The 18,600-nt window shown below is 38.5% G+C and overlaps 1 protein-coding gene across 9 annotated transcripts in view; it reads left to right on the top strand.

The window, feature by feature from the left end:
• Positions 1-18,251, top strand: part of ELF1 (E74 like ETS transcription factor 1) — an 88,364-nt gene extending 70,113 nt beyond the window's left edge. For 6 of the 9 annotated variants that reach the window (XM_085556461.1, XM_085556467.1, XM_085556474.1 and 3 more), the window contains 4 exons: positions 2,088-2,171; positions 5,172-5,364; positions 6,462-6,929; positions 16,476-18,251. In XM_085556461.1, the coding sequence (XP_085412587.1) occupies positions 2,088-2,171; positions 5,172-5,364; positions 6,462-6,929; positions 16,476-17,091 (1,361 nt within the window). In that variant the 3' untranslated portion in view covers positions 17,092-18,251. The remainder of the gene's footprint in view (positions 1-2,087; positions 2,172-5,171; positions 5,365-6,461; positions 6,930-16,475) is intronic. The other 3 variants (XM_021530807.3, XM_085556488.1, XM_085556493.1) reach the window with 1 other exon arrangement.
• The last annotated feature ends 349 nt before the right edge of the window (positions 18,252-18,600 follow it).

Here is an 18,600-nt window from a genome sequence, read left to right as displayed (position 1 = left end):
TTCTAATTTTGGATGACTTCTTACAGAGTTCTGAAGTAGTCTAGGCTGAAGAAAGAGAGCCTAGAATTAGTCTTGCAGCCATAGTAATATGTAGTAGCCTAGGTTATCTCTAATCAGAAGTGCATAAATTATATGGGATCAGTTCTTAAGTTTCCTGAAGCTGACTAGGAGTAGTTCAGTCCTGACCTAATTGAGCTCTCGTCCACTTCATTTCCTTTTAAGAACTGAACTCATTTAGACATAATGTGTGAATTAGTGATATCAAAATAACACTCCCTACTCCTTAATGGCTACATTTACACCTGTTCAAGAGGGGAAAATGAGACAACAGAGTCTTCCCACAGCTCTAACGGGGAAAGCATTTCTGTGCTCTAACGGGCTTCTTCTGTATTAGAAGCTCATCCACAAGAGTGACTTCATCTAGGACATTTTAGGTAAAACAGACATTTCTGCAACCTGTAGTGGTGAGTGCAGAAAAGCTGCTACAAATGTACTCCAGTTGTTCTTTATCCTTTTGTATCATGATATATTAAGAAAACAGTATTGCAGGTTTTCCTCCCTCCTACCTTCTTTCAAATCAAGGGCATTACTGGCCAAAACACTGGATGTTGTTTGTGTCCCGTTCTCAATCATGAATCCTGTCTGGATGAAAGCAAGAAAATTAGAGGTTCTGTTTACTCACTATAGGTCTCTCAACTAGCTATCCCATACCTCTCCTCCCCCGTGCACTGTCAAAAAAAAAAAAAGTTATACAGATGGACTTAGCAAGATTGCTAATGTCAAAAAGTGAGTGCTTAAGCCAAAGTTTCTTATGATTTCTCTGTAGATACTGGAAGGTTAAGATGAAGGAAATAGTGCAGGCTGGCACTAAGCTTACTTTTTTTTTTTTTTTTTCAGAGCTAGTGAAAAATGCTCTCTCACTCTTCAGCAGAGCTGTTTCCTTACTAAAACAGCCCCTCAAAACAAAACCAAAAGTGCAAAGTTAGAGTGTATGGGACTGCACAGACTTTTTGGTCTTGCCTCTTTAGAACATCAATTCTTTTGAAGTGCAATAAATACAGAAAAAAAAATTCCTTTAGATTTTTAACTATGGCAGTGTTCTGAGTTAGAAATATGTTTTTCTGAGTCTTGTATATGCTTAGTCTATTCTACCTCACAAAAGATTATAGGTAATAATATAAGTAACATCAATGTAGTAATGGGGCACTTCAAAACCTGGTAAGATAAATTTAATAAGGCATTCCAGAAGGCTTCTGATTAATTACATCATCTGTAAAAGCTGCCATTACAGGGAATGAGAACTAATAAAAGAATAGGCTCAAGGTTTTATGTTGAAAAATATTGCACCATGACTTAGCTTTTTTGTTTCCTTTTGTGTCAGTAGTTGATTATCAACATTTTCAAATGAGTGCTCTTCATTTTTGTGATCAGTTTTAAGTAACTTCTTCCTTTTAGTCTTCCTCACCAGAGAGTCATGATGCTTATCACTCTAAAAACTGGTATTTTTTTAAAGCCTGTTACTGTTTCTTCTGATTTTCATAAACAAGTGAGTTCCCTTTACCTGTAAAAAAGGTGTAAAAGACAATAGGACTGAAAAAAATGTTTGTTTCAGATGACAGTGTAGTTTGCTGCTGTCAGTGTACTTGCAATAGATTAAACAAGGAGACAAGTTTGTTTTGTCCCTACCTTCCATTTTGGCAATGAGTGAACATGATAGTACTCTGTATTTTATCTAACTTTTCCTGTTTAAGCCCTTACACATAGTTAATATGTTATTTTTCTCATCTTGTCTGTTTCAAATGCTCTTAAGATTACCTAAATAGCCACAGAATTTTCCAATGGACGTGGACTTCAGGAAAGTGCGTAGTGTAGCCTTTTTTTAGAAGTACAGTAAGAGCACAGGAGGTCCATCTGCCATAGAAGAAGTTCACCACAGACCTAAGTTCCCAACTTACTAGAAATTAAATCTTTTTTGAATTGGAGAAACAAATCTCTTCCCTTTTTAGATCCTTTTTTTCTTTCTTCTTTTTTTTTTTTTTTTTTTAATTTTCTTAAGATGCAGTTGACTTACTGGTGATTTATTTCAGGGAAGAAACCAAAACCCTCTCGTTCTGAGTCCCCTACTACAACTCCAAACATATCTGTGAAAAAGAAAAACAAAGATGGAAAGGGTAAGTCAAAATAGTTGTCACCAATATGTTTAGGAGAACACAGTTTCTGAGCAATTTGGAAAAAGAAAAGATTTACGAGTTCACTTGTGATGCAAACATAGGTCTTATGTTCAGGGGTGGTTAACATCTCAAGGCAAGAAAAAGATGAGCACATGAGTTTTCTTGGTGAAATACACAGTTCCATAGGAGAATAATGTATTTGTCACTTCAGTTGCAAGGACTCTTGGAAACTCTTCAACATCCCTGCAGAGTTTGCTGTGTTTTGAGTGAAGTCTTGGGGAGTGCTTTGCATTATATTAATGCTTCTTAGGCTGTGGTTATTTTGACAGATGATCTTTGAAAATGTGTTCCATCTGTATGTGTCTAATTTTGCATGAGTCTTACCAAGGTTGCCAGTTTGCAACAGGAAGTACCAAGTCCTGAATTTTGAAAACAGTTATAGCACAGCTTGAACACTTGGGCAGAAAACTTGGGGCTTTGATACTTTCATTCCTTCTATGTTTAAAAGGTAGATATAAAAATAAATGCTGCATAACTGATAAAATGCATCATTTGCTCAGCCTGAACTGTTCAGTAGTGCCTGTGAGTTTTGTCAACAACTTTGACAAAAGTGTTGCTTTGCTGTGGGTCCAAAGCTGTACCCATGCCCAGGCTGGTGTTTGAAGGGCAGGCTGACTCCCATCCCTGGTGAGCTGTGCTGCTGTCAGTGGGAGCTGGAAATGAGTCTCCCGTGTCACAGTGCCTGCTGGAACACCTGGGGGCAGATGTGCTTGCATGCATGCAGTACTTGCCTAGCCAGGCCTGGACACTGGTGGCAAAAGAATGCCACAATCTTGAGGTCAGAAAAATCTCTACTCTGACAAATGACTATGTTGAGTTTGTTTTTTCTTTTGAAGAGGCATTTTCTGCAATAACAGGAAGAAAAACCTGTTGGCTATCAATAAATATTTTACATGTTAATGCCATCAATTCTATATATGCATGGTTGTATTTTTTTTTTAATTAAAACCTCATTTTTCTGTAAAAATGGAAGGAGTATCAGAGGAACACCCAAGTGGTGCTCAAATGAAATTATAGAAAATATTGAAGCAGCTAGCCACAAAATTAAAAGGCGGAAGAGTCTAATAGTTCTGTCAATGATAGTAAGGATACTCCGTAATACAAATTGTCCATCATTACAAAGTTGCTAATTCTGAAGGGAATAAAATGAGCATGTTGCCTCAAAGCACTGCTTGTTATGAAACCCATTTGTTTTACATTTTTAGGAACACATAACTGAAGTAAAAAACATAGTTATATGACCATCCATGGTAGGGAAGCAGCTAGAAAATCACAAGAGCTGCCTGTCTGTTACCTAGGGAGAACTTGTATGCTAAAATTACAAGCTCTCATACAATTACATGATACCATGAATAGAAAAAACTGAATTTTCCACATATTGCTTTTTCTGCTGTGACTCAGAGGAGGTTGAATATTCTGCCTGTAAGTAAAGCAAACCTCTTTTTTGAAGCTTGTCTTCTTCACAGGGATTTTTAGTGGCTAAGTGGTGACAAATTTTCAGGTTGCCTGGATGCAGTTGAGCATTTTTAGTCTAGACTACAACAGAAACACCCTGGATTAGGTGGTAAATTGCTGGGAATGCTCTCACTCCTGCCCGACATTGTGTCTTGCCTAAGCAGTCTGGTTTTGCCTTTGGGGTATCCGACGGCCCGGAGGCTGGTTTATGTAAGCTGGGAGACATTTTTTTGCAAAGGCAGTGTTTTTTCTCTAGGAATGCTCATTTTTCAAGTTTCCACCTGCTAAAGGAGCTGCTAACATTTTTGTATTGGCAATGCTGATGACTTTGAATATTTGCTAAATATAGTTTATAATATAGTATTATAGGTATTTCAGTTTTTAAGAGGTCTCTTATTGGAAAAAGGTTCAGACTGATGGTCATTAAATTGAAAAAATCTACTGGGCTAAATTGAAGCTAGGAAAAGAGAACCTGTCACCTTCTGATCAGCTGGGCATCATTTTTTGTGGAACTTCAGCACATGCTCTCCTTGCTGTTTTTGCACAGCTACTTGTGGGAGGTGATGCAAGAAGTTTTTTCTTGCTTTCTCAGACTAACAACTAAGGAGTTTATGTGCAGCTTCAGATTCCCAAAAGAACATCAAACATCAAAAGCCTTAAAAGAAAAAGGCAGGAAAGAAAGGTCTTATTAGTTGCATGAGTTTAGACGCCTTAAATGTGGTTTTGAAAAAAAAAAAAGTGCTAATTTTGTGCTAGTTTTAAATATTCACCATCTGTGATTTTAATACTATTTCTTTATATCTGGTAAACATTGAACAGATGTGACAGATTTTCATACAGAAGTGTTTGTCCCCATTTGTTTCTAAAATGAAATTTGGATGTTGTCTATCAGCAAGCACATGCACTCACTGGATTTAAAAAAATTACCTTTTTCTGTACTTCGTTGTTGAAGGTTTGCCTGCCTCAGCACATATCACTGATTGCTCCATATAAATCTCATTGTTAAAGGCAAGGATTTTGTTTAGCCTTTTAAAGGATTATAACACTCATCTCAATTCAGCAAAGCATCTAAGCAACAGCTTAGTTTGCAGCATTTTCAGGGGGTAGAACTGAACATGTTCCTTTTCAAGGTAAAGCAATAGTGACTACTTCTGTAACTGGATTAGGCAGGAGGCAAATGGGCACATGGATGCCTAATGCTGTCTAATGTTGGTGGTCCAACATTGGCTATAGCTTACAGAGTGGCTGGGGTATTTGGACACCTAGATTATGATAACTCACAAGATTATAATAAGTTCCCCTCCCATGTCCTTTCATCACTATTTTCTAGTCTTGATGATATATTATAATGTATTTTGTAAAGATACCAGCCTCTTAATTTTAAGATTATTTGCATCATTAATAAAATATGGCCAAATAACTTCTTTTTCTTTCTTCCTTTTTCTTTGTTTTGTTTGTTTTGTTTCTAAAATTCTTTTATTGTAGGAAATACCATTTATCTCTGGGAGTTCTTGCTAGCACTGCTCCAGGACAAAGCTACATGTCCTAAATATATCAAATGGACTCAAAGAGAGAAGGGCATTTTCAAACTGGTAGATTCCAAAGCTGTGTCCAGATTGTGGGGAAAACACAAAAACAAACCTGATATGAATTATGAAACAATGGGTAGAGCTCTCAGGTATGTGCATTTTTAATAGTAGATTGTTTTTGTTGCTTTAGTGTTTGTATACATTAAATGCCTCCTCTAATTTGAATAATGCAAAAATCTAATATTCTATAGGTTTGGGAAATGAAAATGTTATTTCAGCAAAATAAATTAGCTAACTAAAATTAACCCTCACTAACCTCAATTCCAAGTCGCTCACCTTCAGTTTCAGCACAGATGTATTGAAAGTACGTTTAGCAGTACTGCTACTGAACTGCATCTTCAGAGTCATACACAGATGAGTAAGAGATTGAAGATTTCAAGTGGGGAAAACCTTTTGCATAAAGTTTCAAACTATTTTCAAAAAAACCTCGCCAACATTCATGTGTATTCATTAAATTATTTCTACTTGTTATATGTGATTCTATCTCCAATGGAAACTCCAGTTTTAGAATTCAGTTCTAGTTTCATGTCTCTGAACTTGTGTGTACAGACAGCTCTAAAACAAAGAATTGTGTGGCACTGCCTTTCAGGCTGGGAGTTTTCTCATACATAAAAAAACTGCAAAATAAGTAGATAACCATGGAGCTTCAGTCTTATCAGCTGATTGATAATTGTCCAACTGAGCCATATGCATTTCTTTTAATTTCCCCTCATCTTGGTGTGCGTAATTTCAAGTTGTCCTACTAATTTGCAAATATAACAGAAATAGTGCTCTCCTGTCCTCTTCGCTTTGCTTTGTTGTAGCTAAAATGTCTGCCTGTGCTTACTGGTGAATAAACATGAATTCAGATTACTGAAAGAACTGTAGGAATCAAAAGGAGAATTGAAAGTTTTATGCAACTTTTTACAAAGTGTGAGTTGATAGCAGATCTGCCAAGTCATGGAGTTCTTTTCTTTCTCCTCAGAGTTATCTAAGTTTGAAGTTAAAAGGTGGCATGAAATACCAGTAAAAAAAAGTTGTTTGAGGAAAAAAAGTACACTATTGGCCACTTTTTATAATAAAAAATTAGGCACATAAAGGTTTTTTTTTACTTGATGGTGCTGTGTTTATTTTCTGGGAGTTTTGTTGCTTTGTTTTGTTTTTGGCAAAAAACCTGTGTAACTTGATGTGTGTGTACTTTAAACAGATACTACTACCAAAGGGGAATCCTTGCTAAAGTAGAAGGTCAGCGCCTGGTGTATCAATTTAAAGACATGCCAAAAGATCTCATCTATATTGATGATGAAGATGCCAGCCCTAGCACTGAATCATCAGATTCAGCTCTGCTCTCACCTGCTGTGGCCAACAGAAACCAATCAAGCAGAACTAGAGCGTCTGCAAATGCAGGAACAAAGGGAGGATCAACCTCAGTGGTAAAAACAGGAAACTCGAAGCCTGCTAAACTGAAGGAGCAAGTAGAAGTTGTACAGCAGCAGACACCTGGCTTGACTTCAGAAGTTTTGAGGACAATGCAATCTCCACAGCCAGTACAACCCACTCAGCTTTTTCGGACAGTTCATGTAATGCAGCCATTGCAGTCCCTCACAGAAGGACAAGCAGCCGTAACCAATAATGTTCCAGATGAATCTTTAAATTCCTCAGTTCAGAATATAAGGTAAGAAAATGTACAGAAAATAAATATTTGAATAATAATAAATTTACTGGATGATGGCTAGATAGACTTGATTATTTGTTTTGCTTCCAAGAAATGCAAGTCTTCCAGTTTGGTTGAAGTGAAATTATGTCTTTGTGGCTCATCCTAGGAATTTAGAGTTACTACAGCGTAATATGACAGGTACACACATAGCTGTACTGCCTATGGTGGAGGGAAGCTCATCTTTTCCATGGTGTTCAGCCTGATGCATGTAATTTAGAAAGGAAAAAGATACAACTTCTCTTTAAAATTGACATTTTTCAGTTCTGTCCCACAGCAGAAGCTGTGTTTTCATGTCTGCTTTTACACTGGTGTCCTTGCTTTTGAATTATACATGGTGGATCTGCATGATACCTTCAAAATTATTCTTGTTTCTTAATTTTTCCTTGTAAGAATTTTTTTTCATCTTTTGCTTTTTTTCTTGTATTATCTCCAGTTACAAGGAAAATATTACCTGCTCTAGCATTTTGCTGCTCTTACAAGAACAAGTTCTGATTGTAGGAAACAATTAACAGACTAATCCTTTGCGAGCTGTGCATCTGCAGACATTTGGGAGCCAGTCATGCTTCCATACTTCATTTGTGAGTCAGCTAGCTAACACTACACAGCACTTAAGCATCATTACTCTTTTGCACTTACCCCATAGCAGCAGGGTTTACTTGTAAAAATGGACAAGGGTAACGCAGTAAAAGGAAAGCAGTACAGACATAATTGAGGCTATACTGAACCATACAAGTCAGCAGAACAATAATACTAAACATGAATATGGGGAAAGTTCAGCAATTTGCAGAGTTAAGTAGCTCTAGGCTAGACCTACACTAGATTATGGATCACAGACAATATCAGTAGTATAGATGTTATAAGGAATGGTAACAACAAACAGAAGTATCAGTAAGACTTAAGGCAGGAAAGAAGTCCAGCCAAGTGTTTGGAAAGCTATTCATTGACATTATGACATCCAATTACTGCATTACAGTATTTCCCAGTCAGACCTTGGATAATAAGCTAAGGGAAAAAATAGTAAAGATGAGCATTTGTGAAGCTCAGATGAAACAGAAGCTTTAAATCCTTAGAATTCTGTATTACATTGGTTCACATCCATTGCTTTTAACCAGAACATTATTCCATGAAGTCTCTAACTGTACTTAGCCGAGATGACAAAATGAAGAAGTTCAAAAAGAAGCATCAAACCTTTTCAGAATGGTGTAGAAGTACTGTTGATTAAGAAAGTTTATACTAAAGGGTCTGAGCAGTTAGAGTGAAAATAAAAACTACAATCCAGACTTTTTTGGTGTGCTTTTAACCAGGTTGGGACAAGCTACGATATAGATGCTGAGTCCTGTGCAATAGACACTGCCCATTTCAGGCTCCCAAAATACAATTTATGACAGATATATTTCTGCTCAGCTTCAAAAGGCAAGCTTCAAATAGTTGAGGTAGGATGACATACTGAACATTTTTCAGAGCATATGTTTTAGGTCTTGTTTTATAATAAGGCTGAAACAAAAGTCTGTTCAGACAGCTGTAAATCATAGGCAGAGGAACATACACATTTTGAATTGCTGCAGCAGGGCTTCCGTAAGGGTTGAGATGAATGGTCTGCATGGTTTGAAAATGTACAGCAGGTATGGCTACCATTGTAGACTAAGAATTGTCAGACCTTCTGATGTATGCACACACTATGTGGGGCTGTGGTTGGAGCCTCTTTTTAGTGTGGGAAGTGTGAGGACAAAGAGCAGCTTTGGTTGCCAGTTGCTGTTCAGTGGCTGGGGCAGGTAAACAGTCAAGATCATTTGGACAAAACAGCAATCAGGTTCTAGTAATGATCCTCAAAAGATTTTCTTATGCATGCCAGGCAATGGTTGCATTCTGCCTTGAAGTGTGAATATCTTGAACCCATATAATTTGTCTTATGCAATTTAGTTGCTGAAGTTTTATTCTTTTTTTTTTTATTTTATTCATTTATACATTTACTTATGTATATGTTCAGCCCTCTTCTTCATTAAATAAATATTTTTCCCTCTGCAGCAATTTGCTTCTGTTCTGTTGTGAAAAGAAAAAAATAATAGAGAAAATATTGACCATCTTTGAGGTCAAAATAATTGGTTTCTTAACACTTAACTGTAGCCTTCAGAGAAAGTTTGAATGTGCATCTTCTCTGTAAAGGTTCTTGGTAAAGGTATCACATTTGAAGATTGTTGTGAAGTGCTTGTGTCATCATCCCTGACCTGCACTAGGCAGCACTGCCTGGTACAGATCATTCCCAAAGCATCAGTGGGAGAGTGTTGCGGCCCAAGTTCCCCAAGGCCTCTTGGCAATTCTCAAAAGAATGGACATGTAAATCTGTGGCTGGCTCTTCACAAGAGAGGCAGTGATTTCATTTATAGCTGCACAAAGCTTATATCTTACTCTGAAGTGGAAAGGTCTTGGCTTTTGGATGGCTTTGATGTGCTTTTTGGAGAAGTTTTGGTGCTGCTCTATGAAAGGGAGACAAGGAGAAGTGTTACTTACAAAGGATAAAAGTCTCTTCTTCAGCCCTAGTGCTTAAACAGAAAGGCTGTGATGTGCTAACTGAGGCTTGGGAAACAGGGCAGGAGCAGGGTCAGGTCAAGCAAACTGGGTTTTGCTGACTGAGGAAAACATCTAGTATCCCCAGTGGGAATATTCAGAATTGTAAACACACTGCTGTTCTGCAGGTCTAACTATTCTGGCTTGGTGTATGCAGACACAGTAACTGCAGACTCCAGTCGTGTAACTGGGAGCTGAGTTTGGCACCACATGTTTGCAGTGAGAAGACAAAACCAAAAATGCCTCTCTAGATGGGCATTTTATTGCTTACTCTTTCTGATGACCCAGCTTTTGTGAGGAAGAAAAGGTTTCTTTGAATTCTGTGCTTGTAAAATTATTCTGTTTAAACCAGAATAATAGACACAGGTTAACCAGAATTCCTGGATTATTGGAGTAATTGTGTTTTGGCTTGGAATTAGGAGGCACTGGCTTGGGATTCAGCTCTGTATAACATTGGCTCATTCTCAGCATTAAAGAGCATCCTGTCTGTTGCTGCAGAAAGTGCACCTCTCCTGTTGGGCTAGCAACTTACCTTGCCTAGGGTATCCTACAGGCTGAAAAGTGCCCATGTTTGGACAAGTAAATTTCTCCCTTAAATGCTGAGGACTGCAAATGAAGAAACATCCATTTTTATTTACCTTTAATCTAGAGTAGTAGTGATTTAAGATGGAGTGAAAAGCGATTCTTATATTACTTACAGTTCAGAGAATATCTGAATGTCATATAGGGAGTATATCATATCAGAGAATATCATATAGGGAGTAATTTTAATTTATATGTCTGTCTCTGTTATTGGCTGTATGGGACATGGCTGAACCTTCTAGCTGGCAGCTCTATATGCTAAGAAACGTGCAATTAGCTGACTTCTGACAGACCCTGTGCAATGTTTTACCACACTTCATGTTTTAATCTGTTTCTGTCAAAATTCACCTTGCTGTCTCCTTTCTGTACTTGCAAGCTGTCATTGTGGTAGTTTGGACAGAGCATGTTAGAAGACCAGAATTTTGACTCGGTTCTCTAGCTGAGGGAAAGCTAATACAGACCACAGAGGACCAAGGGGATATGCTCTCTGTGTTCACTTCTGAATGGGAGAGCCTTGACATGATGAATCAGCCACAGTTTTCATCTTGATCTTTTTGCAACCTTCAAGATAGAAAATTTCTTCTGAAGGTGACAAGCATGGATTGCAGTGGCAGGATACTGATTCAAGAGGAGGAGGAAGTAGCTGAACATAAATCATGTTTTTTCAAGGCATGAGCATTCTGAATAAGAACAGCAATGAAGCCAAGAATTCACCAACACCGTGTATTGGTCCCAGTAAGCAGAGTCAATTGTCTTTGAAAGCCATATGTACCCAAGCAAACACATGCTTTCTGCTGTTCCATAATCTATTTGTGTCCAGATGGTGGTGGTCTGACTGCAGCATTGCTGATGTTGGGGAAAAAAAAAAAGAATTGTCTAGCAGGAATTTATCAACTCTGAAAATGTGATTACAGCTGCTATTTCAAATTGTCTTAATCTCATACCTTATATAGACGTTGTCTTGTGTAAATTTCACAGTGAACGTCAGCATTATTTTCTTCAATCATCCTTCACACCATATCTCTATTGGCTTTGCTTGAACTTGCATAACTCCACAGACACATGGAACCAGTCTGGCACTGTCGTGCTTTGCATTGACCATCTGCTTTCAGACCCTTTTTCTTGAGTAAGAGCAAGAGTCCCATCTGCATTATGTCAGCTAGGGTTGTAGCCTATCACTCCTGTGCCATTTCTATAGGTCTCCTGAATAAAAACCATCACAGGTGTAAGTCTTTGTAAAGGGCTCCCTAGATCTCCCTGGGACTTGATGGGGAACATGGGCAAAAAAAGATGATGCCAGCTGAGGACTTGCAGATAATCAGAAACAGCTTCTGAAGACCTTTCTTTTATCAGCCACCATCAGTGAACGTGCTTCACTTCTGTTTGTAGTTAGGCAGCAGTCTTCTGTCCTTGCTCCAAAGGCAAGCTAGCAGTTTTAAAAGCTCTCCAGCACACTGACTTGTAGGTATTGTTGGATCTGGCTCACTGCTGCCATAGCCTTCCCCAAAGGAAGGGAAACGGGACTGCTACAAAGAGCTCATCTTTGGATTCTCTTAACTGAAGGCTTGACTGCAAGCCAGGTTTCAGGTTGATGAGAAAAATGTCCTTCCTGAGGGAGATGCTGGTCAGAAATAGCCTGACGTGGTCTCGGTGGGCTTCTACAAGAAACTGTGATTTAGCTTACAACAGGGTGTGTTTCTCATAACACATTTCCAATACAGACAACTTCTATCACAGCAAAGACTGCTTATAACCAAACATTTTGATTTTTCTGCAGCTGAAGAAGACCTTTTCTTAAGCCAATTTCTAATTTAATTTCTGAGATACGCAAGAAGGTGGCTGTTTATTGGCAAAAAGGACTATAGTGTAATCTAATTGGATTAATTTTGTTTATGCACAATAAGATATCCATAGGAGCTCTCTTTCCATGTCTTTGGCATTGCTGAAAGAGGTGGAGGTTCCGCATCTCTGTTTTAATTCAGGTGACTGTGCAGTTTTGAAAAATTCTGGAAAGAAAATTGTTGGACTCTGTGGTTCAGTAAAAAGGACACGTTGAGAGCTGAGTTCTCTGCTTCTGTCCTCTCTTACCTCCCTCTATGTATGTCTTAATATTGCTTTGTTTCATTTTATTAGTGTGCTGTAAAATACTTGGTTTACCTTGGCTTGCAGCTTCAATATTTTTGGTATCTTTTCCATCTCATAAATTTCACATAAATTGCCATAAATAAACTTGTTTTCCTTGCCTGTCACTATTTATCTCTTGATGAACCAATAAGATATTGCACAATTCCAGGCGATTAACAGTAAAAAATGGCCCAAGAAATAGATGATCATTTTCTGCCAAGCTAAAATTACTTCAGAATTTTTGTCATTCTTTTCTCAGTTGTAATCAGATTGTTTTATGGCAGAATTTCCTTTCCATTGCTGTTGCTCAATGTTCTTGTTCTTTTTGAAACCTCAGCAGCATCTTTTAAAATAATCATGCAAAAGATTTCTACCTTAGAGAAGAAAGGCTGTTTGCAAAATGCCAGTGAAATTCAGAAACATAGCAAAATATAGACTTTAAAGCACCTGAAATAGTGTAGCCCAATGTTAATAAATCACCTTAATTATTGTGTACTCTTTTTTTTTTTTTTGTAAAACAGACAAAATGAATAACCAAGCTGTATCTTTTTCAATTATATTTAAGGCAAATTGTTTAGGCAGATAGACTTTTAGTTAGTAATCAGGTTTAACAATTATGGTGCATGTCTTGCTTGGCTATCATTAGCATAAATAAATATTTATGGAGTGCTTGTACAGCTACTTGCTGTATGCTTCCCTTGTAGCAAGTTCAGACTGTGTGTATGCATGCATGTGTACATACAGGTTGATATGTGTATCATCTATTTGTATTTTGGCTGATGGAGAAGACAGCACATCTGGAGTAACCCTCAGGCATGGGACTGCCCTTCAAGAGAAATAAAATGGCTTCAGATTAATATGCAGATACTAATTAGGGTGTGCTGAGTCAAATGGTCTGGTTTCATCTCTCAGCCTAGTCCTTTGCAGATATCTGCATTGATTAGATGCAGTTCACACATTCTGAGCTTATGCTTCAAAGCCACTTGGAAGCTACCAGCTTTTATTTTTACAAAACAACTACAGAACAAGGAAGAAGCTTCAAGGTAATATTTGGAGAGTATACCTGCACAGGCTAGCAGCTTTAGCCACCACTTTCAAAATTGCAGCTATTGCATTGTTCTTAATCCTTCAAATTTACGTAAATTTATTCATGGATTAAAGAACTGGCTTGGTATCTATTCTGATACTTTTGATGCTTTTCTAATGGCAAGTGTCAGTTATCTCTCCTTCATAGCTGTTCTAATTGCATTGCTGGTCTCTGTAGACTTTCCTGGTTCTCTGTAGACTTTCCTGGTGTACCTATCTGACATTTTGATTTTATTACAAGTCTCTTTAAATGTAGGTAGTTTACTTTTTTTATTATTTTAAGAACATAGTGGATGCCCTCATCCTGTTGCTACTTCACGGACATTACTGACTTTTCTCTCAAGGTCCCGGGGGATTTGCTGGGGGTGGGGGGAAAAGTTAGCACTGATAACCCTTGGAGACTTGGTATGAGCCTTGGTACTGTCATTCTGAGCCTTGTGCTTTAGGCTTGGTTGTTGGTATTTGCTTTACCAGCACCAAGTTCCCCAGAAATCTGAAAGCACTCCAGCTGATGCTTCACCAATCAGCCCCATTTCCATTAACTTCTGCCTTAGGGTTTCTTCTGTTGTGTGAAAAAGGAGCTCAAGATTAACTCTGGTGTCAGTCACATGAAATTTTGTGTCATGGTTATGATGGCTGCTGTGATGAGACTTGCATGGGTACCTTGTTAACAAGTGTTTGAATTTGATTTGCTGGGTGCTGCAACAGTCTTTCTTGGGAGGAACAGAAAGTTACAGATGGAAATTTTGTTTGTTGCATTATCTAGCCCTGTGTGATCTGGGGAAAAGATTGCCTGCAGAAGGGACTGGCAGCTGGAGGATGCTCAGGGAAGCACTCAGGTGCTCTGCTAAACCAGCAGGGTTACTGGGCCTGCTCTTGCTGGAGCAGTCTTTGAAGCTCATCTAGAGGCTTTTCCCAGAGGACTGCACTGAGTGGGACATGGGCAATCCTTTACATATATTCCTGCACTTGTGTCCTAATTTAGGGCAAATTTGGGAGAAAAACCTCTGGAAGGAGCCCCCAGAAAACAAACGCGCATGGCCCCTCCCCACCCACCTGGTTCAGGAAGAATTTTCTCGGAGAGAAGTGGAAAAGAACCTGTTTATTTAACAAACAAAGCACTCCCCAGCACTGAAAAAAAAAAAAAAAACAAAACCAAAAAAAAAACCCCACCAGATGACAACAAAACTCTTTCACCACTCTGAAGAGATGACAAATCCAGAAAGTCTTTCCTGGGAGTGGTTGCCCGGTCTGGACGCTGGGGATTGCTCTCCGGCACTGGAGATGGCTGCTGCAGATCACAAAGCGCAGGCTCTGGGTGTTCCTCGGTGTTTCCAGGTCCCAGTCCGGAGCAGTTTGGAGTGATATTCAGGAAAGGGAAAGGAAAGAAAAACAGTCCAGGGAAAAAATTGGACTGCTTAGCTAAACTAACTAACAAGCAAAGGCAAAAGCAGAAGCAAGCAAGCAAAGCAAGCGAGCTAAAGCCCGCAAGCAAAGCAAAAGCAAAAGCAAGCCAGCCAGCACTAGCCTCTTCTAGACAACAGACCATGGGGGAAGGTGAACCAGCTGATAACAAGACAAAACAAACCTTCACTTTCAGAGTCAGTTCTGAATGCACAGAACACAATATCAAACATAAATAGAATACAGGATTGGGGATACCAGCATCATAATGTCACCCTATGATAGCTTGTCTCTGCTGCTGCACTAAGAAAGGGGGAATGCAGGTCCCTGTGCAGCTGGACTATGACCAGCAGCAGCATCTGCATCCACATTGTCCCATAGCTTCAGCACCACCTAAGTCCTGCTTTGGTAAGCTTTTTGTTGCAACTGTATGATTTAAAATTGAAATTTTGACTATGCTGAATTAGATTGGACTGGTCAGTGGCTAAATGTTGATACGTAGACTTTCACAGAGCTGTGAAAAATAAATTCTGTATGGGTAGGAGTGTAGAACAGATTCCATGGTTGATGTATGGCAGGCAGCCCTTACAGCATATCTGAGGTCCAGTCTTCAGAAAGAAGTGCAGGCAATATCGTGCATGGATGTGAAAGTATGAACATTGACAATAAATTGCTTTCCATCTAAAGTGATTTTGGAAGGGGTAGAAATAGGCTAGGAGGTGGAGATAGTTTTTTTTTTTTATTTGTGAGAAAACACAAGGGAGAGCTTAAGACTGAAAAGGGGGAGGAGGGCAGGCAGGACCAAACATTGAAGAGAAGCAGGAAGATTGGCGAGAACCCTGCATGACAAACAGAAGGAAAAGAAAGATTGCCAGAGACAGTGTGGCACAATGGCATGAAACAAGCTGTGGCAGGGTCTTAAAGCAGTTACCCTTCCCTTCCCTTCTTCTCTCCCTCCCCGTAACCATTTGTTTTCTGCGGTTTTTATTTTGTTTTAATTTGTGTGACTGCCATGTTTAAGTCACCACTGTGCACTGCAGTAGTTGTGTACTCCAGTGATACATCTCTTAATCCCCTTATGTTGTCCCCACAGCTCTACATCTATTGACAGTCATGTGGTACCCAAGTCTCATAGCCTGCAACTGATGGAATTACTCCTAACTTAAATGATGTTTTGGAAGCAGGTTCTGATCAGTTGTTTTACCAGAAGGTGTGTATGAGCCTGGCAGACAGAGAACTCTGTGTCCTGGGACTGTGCCAGACACGCTACCACGTGGATACTTTTGAATACAGTTAAATGTATATGTGGATGTCAGGACAATTAAGGCCTGACCTACAAATTATTTAGGCTTGTGATTTATTAATTACTTGGTGTAATTTTTGAAACTGATGACTGATCTTTAGTAGGTTGTGCTTTTGATGTTGGTCAATGCTTGAGGTAGGGGTCGTTGATGTGATTCCAGGTGTCCTGATGAACCACTGAATGTCTCAAAGGCAGGCTGTTCAGCTTGGCAATGGCAGTATTGTTCATGTGGGGTACCTTTACTTTGGGAATCATCTTGCTAAATCCAGGGGTCAGGTCCAGTTCTTGTTTTATTAAGAGAGATTCTACTACCTCTTTCATAAATGTTGGGGAAATGAAGTGTTTATGATGACAAATGTTTTTTCTGTAGTAAATCTATAATTATTTTTTTTTAATTCAGCATGGAAGTGTTCTGACACAGTAATCTTCTCTAATCTTAGCAGGACTTTGCAGACTCCAACACAGGTTCCAGTGGTTGTTTCTCCTGGAAATCAGCAGCTGCATGCTGTAACACTCCAGACAGTGCCTCTTACTACAGTGATAGCCAGTACAGATCCAGCCTCAGTAACAACAGCACAGAAATTCATTTTACAAGCCATTCCTACTTCCCAGCCCATGACGGTTCTTAAAGAAAACATCATGCTACAGTCTCAGAAGCCAGTCTCACCTCCTTCCTCGATTGTGCTGAGTCCAGCACAAGTTCAGCAGGTGCTCACCAGCAGCGTGCAGACAATTTGCAATGGAACAGTCAACATGGCTTCATCTCCATCCTTCAGTGCCACCACCCCTGTGGTGACGTTCTCGCCCAGCAGCTCACAGGTGGTGTCTCAGCCATCAGGCACGGTGATCACTTCGGTCATTAAAGCACCGGACATGAAGCAGGTTGACCTACAAGAAGAGGAAAAGGAGGAGAGTGACAAAGCAGAAGATAATGAGCAGTCAGAGCAGAGATTCCAGCAGCAACCATTTGTGATGGTAGTGTCCAGTTCGAATAATTTCCCATCTAACATACAAGTGAAGCAAGAAAATGAGCCATTGGAACCCAATTTGTATTGATAATTAAATAATTTTAAAAAAACTCCTGTGGATGATTATTTTCATAAATGTGATGGGACCTATTCAGTTATGTATATATTATTTGATTCTGAAGCATGATTGTTGCAAAGCTACTAAAATTCTGCAGTTAATTCTTAGAATTCATGCTTTAAAATGGATTTTGATTTTCTGTTAATTGCTAAATGTTATCATATAAATAAAATTATATATTACTCATTTTTCAAAGTACAGGCATGAAGGAACATGCTTTTTATTCTATGAAGACTTTCTCCTGAGGTTGTTGGCCAAAGTTTCAAACTTCTCTTATTTTGGTGTCAGTCTGTTGCTGATTTACATTACAGTAATGTTATTGTAACCTTTTCTGTTTAATCTGTATGTGTATCACCTTTGGAAGCAGCAGTTAGTTTTAGTAAGACAGTTTCATTCCATGTGTCTGAATATTTGTGATTGAGTACCTGTTTCATATCAGTGAATGACATCAGTTTTAGACTTTGATAACCAGGTATCCTCTTGGATGTTTTGCAGCACAAGTTCTTGTGTGTGCAAAATTGAATATACACTCCTACTGAGAGTATTCAAAACAAGTATTCCAGAAATGGACAATGCCATGTCTATATTTTATATGGAAACATCAGATATATTTAATTACAGAAGCTAACGGCATCACTACAGGTGCAAATGTTTTATGCCATTTTGCGACTATGAAGCTTAACAATCTTGCTTTCTACTTCAGATTATTTTGTAAGGGGGGAGGGAAATTAAATATATACAATTTATGCAGGTTTTTGGAGATTAATACTGCTAAGAGTTCTTGGTTTTGATTGTAAATACTGTATATTCAATGTTGCAGGGAAGTTTTTTCAGCTAATTTTTTCCATACAAACTTTTGATAGATGCAAATAAGATCAATAAGATTGTTATGTTTAGAGGTCTAATGTTATATGTATTCATATTACTGAGTGACTTTGTATTTAAAGACAAATTTTTAAATGATGGAGCCCATGGAACCTTGGGTCCTTCTTTTGTATTTTTAATTGGTTTATTATGAAAATAAATCAAATGGAAAAAACATTTTCCTGTATTTACTCCAAAATGTTTTTTATTATTATAAAGTTTTGACAATCACCATGAATAAGTAAAATACAGTGAGAAACAGTACAGGGTGATTAGTCAGTGTGGGTCTATGGTGGAACATGAGCAATTCACAAATCACTTCTGAACAGACTTTAATGCAGTCAGTCAGTGTGCTGTCAGTATCCTTTGAAACAGCAGTAATGTATATTTTTGTAACTGAACTGAAGGTTGTGATAAATCCAGGAACTGGACTTAAACTTCTTTTCCATCACTTCCCAGTATGTGACAAAGAAACAACACGAAATTCTGAGTGTAATTCACAAAGGTGGTTGTAACTTGTATGATACAACTGACAGCCCAAACTATTAGGGCTTCAAAAACTTGCATGTTGCAGTGTTTAAGTAGAGGGCAAGTTAATAATAAATATTGTGCCTG

Source organism: Lonchura striata, chromosome 1 (genome assembly GCF_050655825.1).
Source record: "Lonchura striata isolate lonStrDom1 chromosome 1, ASM5065582v1, whole genome shotgun sequence".
In the NCBI taxonomy this organism is placed as follows: domain Eukaryota; kingdom Metazoa; phylum Chordata; class Aves; order Passeriformes; family Estrildidae; genus Lonchura; species Lonchura striata.
The sequence above is the reverse complement of the archived record's forward strand: the minus strand, read 5'-3'. Positions and strand labels throughout refer to the sequence as shown.